A 14106-nucleotide genomic window follows, 5' to 3' on the forward strand; every position below is an offset into this window, starting at 1 on the left:
AAAATGGTACAGATGAACTGGTTTGCAGGGCAGAAGTTGAGACACAGATGTAGAGAACAAACGTATGGACACCAAGGGGGGAAAACCACGGTGGGGAGGGGATGGTGGTGTGCTGAATTGGGCGATTGGGATTGACATGTATACACTTATGTGTATAAAACTGATGACTAATAAGAACCTGCTGTATAAAAATATAAAGTAAAATTCAAAAATTAAAAAAATAAATAAAAATAAAAAGAAGTGTTGGCAAGGATTAAAGAAATTATGCATTGCTAGTGGGAATGTAAAATAGTGCAGCTACACTGGAAAACACTTGGTCAGTTCCTCAAAAAGTTAAACATAAAGTTGCCATATGATCCAGCAATCCATTCCTAGATATATACCCAAGAAAAATGAAAATATATGTCCACACAAAAACTTGTACTCAAAAAACTATTCATAACAGCAAATAGTCATAACAGTATTATTCATAACAGCTAAAAAATGGAAATAACTCAAATATCTATGAACTGATAAATGTCTAAACAAAATGTGGCATATCCATATAATAGAATAATATTCCATCACAAAAAAAGGAATGAAGTACTGATTCATGCTATAATACAGATGAACCTTGAAAATAATATGCTAAATCAAAGAAGTCAGGCACAAAAGGCCACATATTGTATGATTCCATTATATAAAATGTTCAAAAAAGGCAAATCCACACAAGCAGAAAGTAGATTAGTGGGTGTCACTGGCTGGGAAGAGGTGGGAATGGGGAATAACTGCTAAAGGGTATGGGGTTTCATTTTGAGGTGATTAGAATGTCCTGGAGTTAGAGTGGTGATGGCTGGACAGCTTGTGAATATACTAAAAACCACTGAATTGTACACTTTAAGAGAATAAATTTTATGGTATGTGAACTATATCTCAATAAAATATGTACATTGATAAAAAGTGTCATAGATTATAAAGGCATTCCAATTTAAAAATATTAAATGTGGAAAAAAAGACATTTATTTCACCAAAGCATTTAGAGATACGTCATTGATAGGAATATCTGCATCTATGAAGAGTCGGGGGTTAGGAAAAGATGCTGGTGTTGAAATGGTCTCCCTAGTTTCAAGGAGGATAAGAGGAACCTCAGTGACAGAGACCAAGCAATAGTATTCAATTAGCAGGGGCAAAATGATGTGCTTATACAACAGAGATAGTATGGTAATAAGAATGATACAGGGATTAATACTGTAGGATTTAGGGGAATGGATTCCTTGAAGTTAAGACTTCTATAAATGAAATAGATGCGCAGTCCAGTTGGGTATACCTGAAAACTCCAGAGGCCTGACTTGAAATGGTACAACAAAAAGCAGTGGTCTCTCACCCAGTTTTCAGATCTGATATAATTCACATTAAGAACCACTTGAATGAAGGAAAACTTAACTCCTCTTGAGGAAGGACTCTGTAGTAATAGCAAAGACATTTACTATGAATCTTCTTAAACCCTGTCTTATTTTTTTCCCTTTGTTATAACTTTTCCCCATTTTCCTCACTTATTTTTTATATTCTTGTATTATTTATATTTCATAAGCTGCTTGAAATCCTTTTTGAAACTATAGAGACTAAAAATTAAAAACTTAACATTCATTTAGTGATTTTTAAATGTCATTTCATTATTTTTATTTTACACTTACTTTTCTTTGAACTAGAAGTATTCACTTACCTATAGACTCTTTGAAATGTGGACTTTTAAAACTTTCCTTTAAGAAATCTTTTAAATCTACCACATTATCTGGAAGGTCAAAATCAAGCATACTGGCATTAAAAACCTGATTCCGAATTGGCACATGAAATAAAGGCTCTGATTTACAATGGTTAGCTAAAATTCCATTCTAGCTCATTTTCTGTCTCAAAAGATTGAAACTATTTCAATAGAACTTTTCATACTTTTAGGAACCACACCATTGAACAGTTAATGATATTAATAGCTAACATTTTTTGAGTTCTTACTTAAAAGTAAGAACTTATATAACTTTTGAGTTCCTTACGTATATTAGGCATCCTTTATGGTGCTTTACACATATTAATTCTGCAATCTTCACAATAATTCTATGACAAAGGTACCCTTAATATGCCTATTTTTAAAAGATAAAAGCAAAGAGAAATTAAATGACCTGCCCAGATCACAAAGCTAAGAAGTGCTAGCGGTTATATTTGAACTGAGGCACTCTAAGGCCAGAAGTGACAAGGTTAACTATTAGGATATACACACACACACACACACTCACACACACGAAGTAAGATGCAATAATATAATCGCTGCAGAAAATCTAAGGCTATAACTACATTAAGGAGACTTCAATTTATAACAAAATGTCAGACTGGGTAGCACAGAAATCACCCCACTACAAATCACCAGCGATGTCGTGTGAAAGACAGTATTCTATGAATCCATGACCAAGTCATATGAAAAGGAAATAATAAAATGTTAAGTGGGCACTGAGATCCAGAATGGAAACCAGTGAATACTAGGCCTACAGCTATCTTGGGAATACATATCAGACCCAGAAATGGCTAGGTGCTTGATTTAAAGGCTCATGCAGAATCATAAAAGAGGACTTGGATCCATGCTAAATGGAGAGTTTGGATTTAGATACCAAATAAACCTGGGATGCTTAAAGGATTTCAATCCAGTGAAAAGGAGATTAAAACATCACATTCACTGGCCTAGGTAAACAACAGGGAGACTTAAATCTTTATAATTAAGAGAGGCAGTAGGAAAAACGTCTCCTGGGACAAACCGAAAGCCCAGCCTGCATCTAATGTGGGTTTGGAATCTAAATTTATACCACGTTCATGACATGAGGAAAGAGCAGGTCGAAATGTAAAAACTGATCCAGGTCAATACTAATATGGAGTATCTGGAAGAAGCAATAACCAAACTGTGCTGGGGAGGCATTCTCAAGCCTAGGACTCAAGGGATTCCCATAGAAAAAATAAACTGGATAAGATGAGCCCAAAACAAAAGGTCACCTAAAATGAATGAAACTCAGCAGCTTCTAGAAGTATTCCCACATGATTCGACTTCTTAAGAGTATGTATAGGAAAGGAGATCAAATACATATTATATGAAGTCAAAGACGGAAAACAAAGGTAAATTTGCGCCTGCTGGGAAACAATGACCAAAACTAAATAACTGTTCTTTTAAAAATGTAGTGAGCCTTTGGGTATTACCTTTGGTTAAAAAACAAAATGGGACAAGTACTATAAATGGACAAATGAAGGTAGATCTCCTCTGGAGAAAGATTACATAACAAAATGAAGCTGCTGGTGCCATGTCTTTGTTTTATTTCATAATATATGGTATTTTCCCACCCATGCTTATAACTAATGGATGATAATTATCTAAATCAGCATATATAGTATCTAAATAAGCATATAGTATCAATAGATGAGAACAGTTAGATATGGTCAACAGATATTTAAATTAGTAGACTATTTTGGCTCTAATTTGTATCAATCTAAGTCTCTACTACAACTCCCTTTAGTGTCTTAACCTTATGTATATACTCTAAGACTGATTCCCATTAATAGAAAAAAATGAAAAACTCTCAAGCCAAAAGAAAAATGCTCACTGCTGGTGTCACAACATTTAACAGCTTCACTGAAGTCCTCCTCAGTTAAATTAACATTCAGACTTTTCAGGGCACACTGCAAGTTAGGTATACCAATCTTGCCATTATCAACATGTGACAAGATGTGAGCAGCTTCTTTAATCTCTACAAAGATAAGTACATACAAGATATTATATTTTTAATGCAAAATAAATTTCCTGAAGTCCACACTATAGGTAAACTCTCAAATTATTTATTTTAACCAAAATCTCTGCAGGAAAAATACTAATATTTTCTATTTATAACAGATAACCCATTTATTTCAAGTAGCATTTGAAACCAAAAAATTTAATGGCAAAGAGAATACGGTGGGTTATCTGAATCCATTCACCCATTAAATACTGAATAAGCTGTAAGCCTTTCTTATAATTAGTTATGTCCTCTACATGTAGGTCTAAAGATTTCTATCAACTGATAAGGCAAACAAAGGCTAAAATTTGAGATTTGAAGTTTTTTTTTTAAACTTAACAATTATATTTATTTATTTATTTATTTTAAAGATTTGAAGTTCTTGATCCCCAGGGCCACTGTTAGTCCATCTCATATTTCTAAGGATGTGTTGAGATGCTTTAGCAGTTCACTTGGTCATTCTACCCACTTTGGTCAGAGAAACTCAACTTTTATGTTTTATACATTGGGGTACTCCACAAGATTTCATTTGGAACAAAAGGATTCTACTGCTTTAACAGCACCAAATATAAACAAAAAAAACAAAAACAAAAATAACAAATTTCAAAACTTTGCAAACCACCACATTAAAATAAGAACTAAGTCACTTTGTGCAGAAGGCTTAATGCTAAAAGAAGAAATAGTATGACAGATGGGGTGCCCATACAGTTTTTAGTATCACGTATATATTTGGATTTGGATGGTAAAATAATCTACATTTTACACACTGTATTTTTGCTTCACAAGTATACAATAATGAATAGGATACAATATATGGGGTTTTATTATCACAAAAAGTAATTTTATTGATAGCTGAGTTATTTTTATAACTCATAAAATATTTTATTGGTCTGATTAAAATAAATGCTATATAATACTTTCTCTGATACATGTTGCCTACAACTTCCACTCACTGTATCAAAAGAACCTGAAGCTTTGCCACAGAGGAAAAGAGAGGGGGTAAAAATCCCTATTACCAGGTAATTAATACCCTTCTGTTTTCATCAACCCTTCTCACCTCAAATATCCCAATAAGGAAAACAATCAACATACTTAAAGTCCAAAATTACCAGCCTCAATTAAACAGGAGCTTAGCAGAGAAAAGGGGGTAACAACTCTCACAGAGAAAGACAGTTCTTTGACAAAGACCCTGGACAGCACGCTCATGTTACTAGGCTAGTCCTGCATAAACATTCCATACAAAAGAGTATAAAAGTACATTTGTAACTTCAAGGTACTAAGAATACGAGAGAGTAGAAATGATCACATGTAGCTGTGGACTCTTTCTTTCCTACATGCAGAATATCAGCAGTAAATAATGGAGTATTTATTTTTAAAATTTTAATCTATGGTCTTTGTTTTACAGTACTTTTGTGAACTTTATTTTTTTGTTTCGTTTGAATCATTTTTTACTTGCTAACTAAGTAGAGGTGGTAGCCACCAGCAGGTGTGTTTTCCTAGCAAATTAAATAAAAGCTTATTTCAACAAAATAGTTGACTATCCCAAGTAGTGTTAATATAAAACTGGAATATAAAACATTTCCTAACAACCCCCTCTGCGTTCTGTTGTTCACGGGGATATACTGTTTTCCAGTAACATGTTACACAACTTGAAAGTAGTCATGTAACCAAGCAGGACCCTGTGGGGCCTTCCACCTTCCCAGGACAGAACCCCCCACCCCCACCCCTCCCACTGTCCTCCACCTGCCTCTTTTTTTTTTTTTTTAAATTAATTAATTAATTAATTTATGGATGTGTTGGGTCTTCGTTTCTGTGCGAGGGCTTTCTCTAGTTGCGGCAAGTGGGGGCCACTCTTCATCGCGGTGTGCGGGCCTCTCACTGTTGCAGCCTCTTGTTGTGGAGCACAGGCTCCAGACATGCAGGCTCAGTAGTTGTGGCTCACGGGCCCAGTTGCTCCGCGGCATGTGGGATCTTCCCAGACCAGGGCTCGAACCCGTGTCCCCTGCATTGGCAGGCAGATTCTCAACCACTGCGCCACCAGGGAAGCCCCCACCTGCCTCTTATATGTAGAAAAGCTTTACTCTCCCAGGCTTCCCCGGAGTCTCAAAAGGCTGGCTCAAGAGTTAATGACTATGAGGAGGACCTTCAAGATGGCGGAGGAGTAAGATGTGGAGATCACCTTCCTCCCCACAAATACATCAAAAATACATCTACATGTGGAACACCTCCTACAGAACACCTACTGAATGCTGGCAGAAGACCTCAAACTTCCTAAAAGGCAAGAAACTCCCCATGTACCTGGGTAGGGTAAAAGAAAAAAGAAAAAACAGAGACAAAAGACTAGGGACAGGACCTGCACCTCTGGGAGGGAGCTGTGAAGGAGGAAAAGTTTCCACACACTAGGAAGCCCCTTCACTGGCAGAGACAAGGGGTGGGCGGGGTGGGGGGAAGCTTCGGAGCCACAGAGGAGAGCACAGCAACAGGGGTGCAGAGGGCAAAGCAGAGAGATTCCCGCACAGAGGATCGGTGCCGACCAGCACTCACCAGGCTGAGAGGCTTGTCTGCTCACCTGCCGGGGCGGGTGGGGGCTGGGAGCTGAGGCTCGGGCTTTGGAGGTCAGATCCCAGGGAGAGGACCCAGGGAGAGGAGGGGTTGGTTGTGTGAACACAGCCTGAAGGGGGCTAATGCACCACAGCTAAATGAGAGGGAGTTGGGAAAAAGTCTGGAACTGCTTAAGAGTCAAGAGACCATTGTTTTGGGGTGTGCAAGGTAAGGGGATTCCTTCCCTGTCTGCCCACAGAAGGCAGAGCACCACCTAAACAAGCTCCAGAGACGGGCATGAGCTGCAGCTATCAGTGCGGGCACGAGAAATGGGCAGGAAATGCTAATGCTGCTGCTGCAGCCACCAAGAATCCTGTGTGCGAGCCCAGGTCACTATCCACACCTCCCCTCCCGGGAGCCTGTGCAGCCCGCCACTGCCAGGGTCCCGTGATCCAGGGACAACTTCTCCAGCAGAACACACCGCATGCCTCAAGCTATTGCAACATCATGCTGGCCTCTGCTGCCGCAGGCTACCGCCCCCGCATTCTGTACCCCTCCCTCCCCCCAGCCTGAGTGAGCCAGAGCCCCCTAACAGCCACTCCTTCAACCCCCTCCTGTCTGGGAGAAGAACAGATGCGAGAGGGCGACCCACATGCAGAGGCAGGGCCAAATCCAAAGCTGAACCCCAGGAGCTGTGCAAACAAAGAAGAGAAAGAGAAATTTCTCCGTGCAGCCTCAGAAGCAGTGGATTAAATCTCCACAATCAACTTGATGTACCCTGCATCTGTGGAATACCTGAATAGATAAAGAATCATCCCAAAATAGAGGAAGTGGACTTTGGGAGCAACTGTAGACTTGGAGTTTGCTGTATGCAACTAACCAGTTTCTGATTTTTATGTTTATCTTAGTTTAGTTGTTAGCACTTACTAGCATTGGTGGATTTGCTTATGGGTTTGGTTGCTCTTTTCTTTTTTTTTCCTTTTTTTATTACTTGTTAAAATTTTCTTATTTTAATATTTAAAAAAAATTTTTATTTTAATAATGTTTTATTTTATTTTATTTTTCTTTCTTTCTTTTTTTTCTTCCTTTTCTTCTGAGCTGTGTGGCTGAGAGGGTCTTGGTGCTCCAGCTGGCTGTCAGGCCTGAGCCTCTGAGGTGAGAGAGCCGAATTCAGGACATTGGACCACCAGAGACCAACTGGCCCCACGTAATATCAATCGGCGAGAGCTCTCCCAGAGATCTCCGTCTCAACACTAAGACCCAGCTCTACTCAACAACCAGCAAGCTCCAGTGCGGGACACCCCATGCCAAACAACTAGCAAGACAGGAACACAAACCCACCCAATAGGAGAGAGGCTGCCTAAAATCATAATAAGCTCAAGGACACCCCAAAACACACCACCAGACGTGGTTCTGCTCAACAAAAAGACAAGATCCAGACTCATCCAGCAGAACACAGTCACCAGTCCCCTCCACCAGGAAGCCTACACAACCTACTGAACCAACATTACCCACTGGGGGCAGACACCAAAAACAAGGGGAACTATGACCCTGCAGCCTGCAAAAAGCAGACCCCAAACACAGTAAGTTAAGCAAAATGAGAAGACAGAGAAATACACAGCAGATGAAGGAGCAAGGTAAAAACCCACCAGACCAAACAAATGAAGAGGAAATAGGCAGTCTACTTGAAAAAGAATTCAGAGAAATGGTAGTAAAGATGATCCAAAACCTTGGAAATAGAATGGAGAAAATACAAGAAAAGTTTAATAAGGAACTAGAAGAACTAAAGAGCAAACAAACATTGATGAACAACACAATAAATGAAATTAAAAATTCTCTAGAAGAAATCAATAGCAGAACAACTGAGGCAGAAGAACGGATAAGTGACCTGGAAGATAAAATAGTGGAAATAACTACTACAGAGCAGAATAAAGAAAAAAGAATGAAAAGAATTGAGGACAGCCTCAGAGACCTCTGGGACAACATTAAACACACCAACATTCAAATTATAGGGGTCTCAAAAGAAGAAGAGAAAAAGAAAGGGACTGAGAAAATATTTGAAGCGATGATAGTTGAAAACTTCCCTAATATGGGAAAGGAAATAGTGAATCAAGTCCAGGAAGCGCGGAGAGTCCCATACAGGATAAATCCAAGGAGAAACAAGCCAAGACACATATTAATCAAACTATCAAAAATTAAACACAAAGAAAAAATATTAAAAGCAGGAAGGGAAAAGCAACAAATAACATACAAGGGAATCCCCATAAGGTTAACAGCTGATCTTTCAGCAAAAACTCTGCAAGCCAGAAGGGAGTGGCAGGACATATTTAAAGTGATGAAAGGGAAAAACCTACAACCAAGATTACTCTACCCACCAAGGATCTCATTCAGATTTGAGGGAGAAATTAAAATCTTTACAGACAAGCAAAAGCTAAGAGAATTCAGCACCACCAAACTAGCTTTACAACAAATGCTAAAGGAACTTCTCTACACAGCAAACACAAGAGAAGGAAAAGACCTACAATAACAAACCCAAAACAATTAAGAAAATGGTAACAGGAACATACATATCGATAATTACCTTAAATGGAAACGGATTAAATGCTCCAACCAAAAGACATAGACTGGCTGAATGGATACAAAAACAAGACCCATATATATGCTGTCTACAAGAGACCCACTTCAGACCTAAGGACACATGCAGACTGAAAGTGAGGGGATGGAAAAAGATATTCCATGCAAATGGAAATCAAAAGAAAGCTGGAGTAGCAATTCTTATATCAGATAAAATAGACTTTAAAATAAAGACTATGACAGGAGACAAAGAAGGACACTACATAATGATCACAGGATCAATCCAAGAAGAAGATATAACAATTGTAAATATTTATGCACCCAACATAGGAGCACCTCAATACATAAGGCAAATGCTAACAGCCATAAAAGGGGAAATCGACAGTAACACAATAGCAGTAGGGGACTTTAACACCCCACTTTCACCAGTGGACAGATCAACCAAAATGAAAATAAATAAGGAAACACAAGCTTTAAATGACACATTAAACAAGAGGGACTTAATTGATATTTATCGTACATTCCATCCAAAAACAACAGAATACACTTTCTTCTCAAGTGCTCCTGGAACATTCTCCAGGATAGATTTGTGATTTGGGTCACAAATCAAGCCTTGGTAGATTTAAGAAAATTGAAATAGTATCAAGTATCTTTTCCGACCACAACGCTATGAGCCTAGATATTAATTACAGGAAAAAAACTGCAAAAAATACAAACACATGGAGGCTAAACAATACACTACTAAATAACCAAGAGATCACTGAAGAAATCAAAGAGGAAATCAAAAAATACCTAGAAACAAATGACAATTAAAACACGATGGCCAGGGGCTTCCCTGGTGGCGCAGTGGTTGAGAGTCTGCCTGCCAATGCAGGGGACATGGGTTCGAGCCCTGGTCTGGGAAGATCCCACATGCCGCGGAGCAACTAGGCCCGTGAGCCACAATTACTGAGCTTGTGCGTTTGGAGCCTGTGCTCCGCAACAAGAGAGGCCGCGATAATGAGAGGCCCGCGCACCGCAATTTAGAGTGGCCCCCACTTGCCACAACTAGAGAAAGCCCTCGCACAGAAACGAAGACCCAACACAGCCATAAATAAATAAATAAATAAACCCAAAGTTTAAAAAACAACAACAACAACAACAAAAAAAACACGATGGCCCGAAACCTATGGGATGCAGCAAAAGCAGTTCTAAGAGGGAAGTTTAGAGCAATACAATCCTACCTCAAGAAACAAGAAACATCTCAAATAAACAACCTAACTTACATCTAAAGCAATTAGAGAAAGAAGAACAAAAAAACCCCAAAGTTAGTAGAAGGAAAGAAATCATAAGCTTAGATCAGAAAGAAATGAAAAAGAAATGCAGTAAATGATAGCAAAGATCAATAAAACTAAAAGCTGGTTCTTTGAGAAGATAAACAAAATTGATAAACCCTTAGCCAGACTCATCACGAAAAAAGGGGAGAAGACTCAAATCAACAGAACTAGAAATGAAAAAGGAGAAGTAACAACTGCCACTGCAGAACTACAAACGATCATGAGAGATTACTACAAGCAACTACATGCCAATAAAATGGACAACCTGGAAGAAATAGACAAATTCTTAGAAAAGCACAACCTTCCGAGACTGAACCAGGAATAAATAGAAAATAGAAACAGACCAATCACAAGCACTGAAATTGAAACTGTGGTTAAAAATCTTCTAACAAACAAAAGTCCAGGACCAGATGTCTTCACAGGCGAATTCTATCAAACATTTAGAGAGGAGCTAACACCCATCCTTCTCAAACTCTTCCAAAACATAACACAGGGAGGAACACTCCCAAACTCATTCTATGAGGCCACCATCACCCCGATACCAAAACCAGACAAAGATGTCACAAAAAAAGAAAAATACAGGCTAATATCACTGATGAACATAGATGCAAAAATCCTCAAGAAAATACTAGCAAACAGAATCCAACAGCACATTAAAAGGATCATACGTCGTGATCAAGTGGGGTTTATCCCAAGAATGCAAGGATTCTTCAACATATGCAAATCGATCAATGTGATACACCATATTAACAAATTGAAGGAGAAAAACCATATGATCATCTCAACAGATGCAGAAAAAGCTTTTGACAAAATTCAACACCCATTTATGATAAAAACTCTCCAGAAAGTAGGCACAGAGGGAGCTTACCTCAACATAATACAGGCCATATATGACAAACCCACAGCCAACATCATTCTCAATGGTGAAAAACTGAAACCATTTCCTCTAAGATCAGGAACAAGACAAGGCTGCCCACTCTCACCACTATTATTCAACATAGTTTTGGAAGTTAGAGCCACAGCAATCAGAGAAGAAAAAGAAATAAAAGGAATCCAAATTGGAAAAGAAGAAGTAAAACTGACTCAAAATAACTCAAAATTGAGTTATTTGTAGTGAGGTGAATGGACCTAGAATCTGTCATACAGAGTGAAGTAAGTCACAAAGAGAAAAATAAATATCATATGCTAACACATATATATGGACTCTAAAAAAAAAGTGGTTCTGAAGAACCTAGGGGCCAGACAGGAATAAAGAGGCAGATGTAGAGAATGGACTTAAGGACACCGGGATGGGGAAGGGTAAGCTGGGACGAAGTGAGAGAGTGGCATGGACATATATACACTACCAAATGTAAAATAGATAGCTAGTGGGAAGCAGCTGCATAGCACAGGGAGATCAGCACAGTGCCTTTTGACCACCTAGAGGGGTGCGATAGGGAGGGTGGGAGGGAGATGCAAGAGGGAAGGGATATGGGGATATAAGTATACGTATAGCTGATTCACTTTGTTACACAGCAGAAACTAACACAACAATGTAAAGCAATTATACTCCAATAAAGATGTTAAAAAAAAAAAGTTAATGATTATGAAATGTGAAGATGTAAAAACAAAGAATAGCTATCTGTTGGGCCAGGAAACTGGTAATAATTTAGACTACAAACCAGCCACACAGCAGAGTCACTGAGCTCCCAGTTCCCTGAAGATATCGATAAAGGCCTAACACATATTCCTCAGTTGTTTTTACAGGAAGCAGACCCCCCTCAGATGAAAACTGCTAACTGCAAGCACATAGAACCCAAACCAATTAAAGCCAGAGGACTGGTGTTGCCTGAAACTTTACCTTGATACCAACCAATCCGAGATTGTGCACAAGCTGTTCACACACCCTGCAGCCCCCTCCCCCACACTGATTTTAAAACCTTTGTCTCCTAACCAACAACTTGGAGTTGGTCCTAGGACATTGGTCCACCATCTTCCCAGGTTGCTGGCCTCCCGAATAAAACAACTTTTCCTTTTCCACCAACACTTGTCTCTTGAGTATTGGCCTTTCAATCAGCAAGGAGCCAAACTTGCTGGCCTCATCCGGTTACAGTCAATACATATTTGATCAATGTAGAGTAATAATACATTAGATATTAATATTTTTCTATAGAACAGTCAAACAATCTGAACTTTCTTTATATTTCCTAAATGTATATATTGGCATATCAGTCAAATACAAGATACAAGGACAAATAAAGATTGATAGAAGATAAAACCATACATCTTTTAATTTTAGTATTTGGAATACTCATCATTAACTGTTGCTAACTTCAGTGCAGCTAGGAATTCGTCTTTTTTTAAATTACTTTTCAAACTAGACAGAGCATTCCACAGGTCAGGAGCACTCATCTTCTCTTTGCTAAGATTGTGGAGGTTTTCAATAGTATCAGGCAATACTAAAGGGTACATAAAACACAAGTTTTACAACATACTTGTTCAGGAAGTTAATACAGTAAAGTATTATCTGGAATAGTTAGGAATTGACATTTTTATGGTTAAGAAGAGTAACAAATACAGTATAAATTAATTGCCAATTTTCAAATATTAAAGCAGAATAAAATAACACAAAATTAAGTATATCTTTGAAGATTCTAAAATATTTCACGAACTTATAGTGTCTGCACCTCTAAATAATCATTATAAAGAATAACTTCCATTGAACTATAGATTTACAAAAGGCTGAATTCACAAACATGTCCAACTGATAAAACCATGAATTAAATAGCTTTTGCTCTATATCTCCCCAAAAAATTCTTTCCTGAATAACTACTTCCTCTTTAATATACCACCGCAGACCATGGAAGGAAATTTTGTTTGATTAAAATTCCAATAGAAAACCTTTGGAAAGCTTTAACAGGGGAGTGGAGTTATCATATTACAAAAGTATAAAAGATCACTCTGTTGCTATGTAGACAATGAACTTTCTGAAGATCAAGCAGTTAGGAAGCTATTGTAGTAGGTCACAAAAAAAAATGATAGTGGTTTCAACAAGGGTGAAAGTGATAGAGATAAGGAGAAGTGAACAAATACAGGATACATTTTGAGCATGAAGCTGAGAGTATTTAATGATGAACTGAATAACAGTCTAAGGGGGCGGGGGCCATGAAGAACTTATAGGTTTGAGACCTGAGCAACTGGGTGGAGAGTGGTATCAACAGCTGACATAGGAAAGACCAGGGAAAGAATAAGAATTCTTTTTCATACACATTAAGTTTGAGATAAATAGGGTGTCAAAAGGATACAGATATTATTTTAAAGCAATAAGATCACTCAGGAAAAGCCTTAGAGAATGGGACTCAGAATGGAATCTGGGATCACACTAATATTTAAAAGTCATCCAGAAAAGAAGCAGCCAGCAAACAAGACCAAAAAGGAAGGGGTATATATACAATGGGATATTATTTAGCCACGAGAAGAAGGAAATTCTGCCATTTGTGAACTTGAGGGTATTACTTTAAGTGAGATAAGTCAGACAGAGAAAGACAAATACTCTAAGATCTCACTTATATGTGGAATCTAAAAAAGCAGAACTCATAGAAACAGAGAATAGAATGGTGGTTACCAGGGGTTGGGGAGTGGGGGAACTGGGGAGATGTTGGTGAAAGGATACTAACTTGCAATTAGAAGATTAATGAGCCCTGGGGATCTAATGCACAGCATTGTGATTTTAGTTAATACTGTATTATACACTTGAAAGTTGCTAAGAGACTAAATCTTAAATGTTCTCACCACAAAAAAGAAATAATATTTATGTGATGTGATGGAGGTGTTAGTTAAACACCACGGTGGTAATCATACTGCAATGTATAAGTGTATCAAATCAACAGATTGCACACCTTAAACTTACACAA

General features: G+C 38.2%; 1 protein-coding gene across 1 annotated transcript in view; it reads right to left on the reverse strand.

Annotated features, from left to right (window-relative positions):
- Positions 1-14106, reverse strand: part of EFCAB13 (EF-hand calcium binding domain 13) — a 101072-nt gene that overhangs the window by 1732 nt on the left and 85234 nt on the right. The window contains 4 exon segments of the mRNA XM_059908443.1: positions 1703-1771; positions 3615-3758; positions 4892-4911; positions 12504-12651. Coding sequence (XP_059764426.1) covers positions 1703-1771; positions 3615-3758; positions 4892-4911; positions 12504-12651 — 381 coding nt within the window.

The sequence above is a fragment of the Balaenoptera ricei genome, chromosome 20, assembly GCF_028023285.1.
Source record: "Balaenoptera ricei isolate mBalRic1 chromosome 20, mBalRic1.hap2, whole genome shotgun sequence".
In the NCBI taxonomy this organism is placed as follows: Eukaryota; Metazoa; Chordata; class Mammalia; order Artiodactyla; family Balaenopteridae; genus Balaenoptera; species Balaenoptera ricei.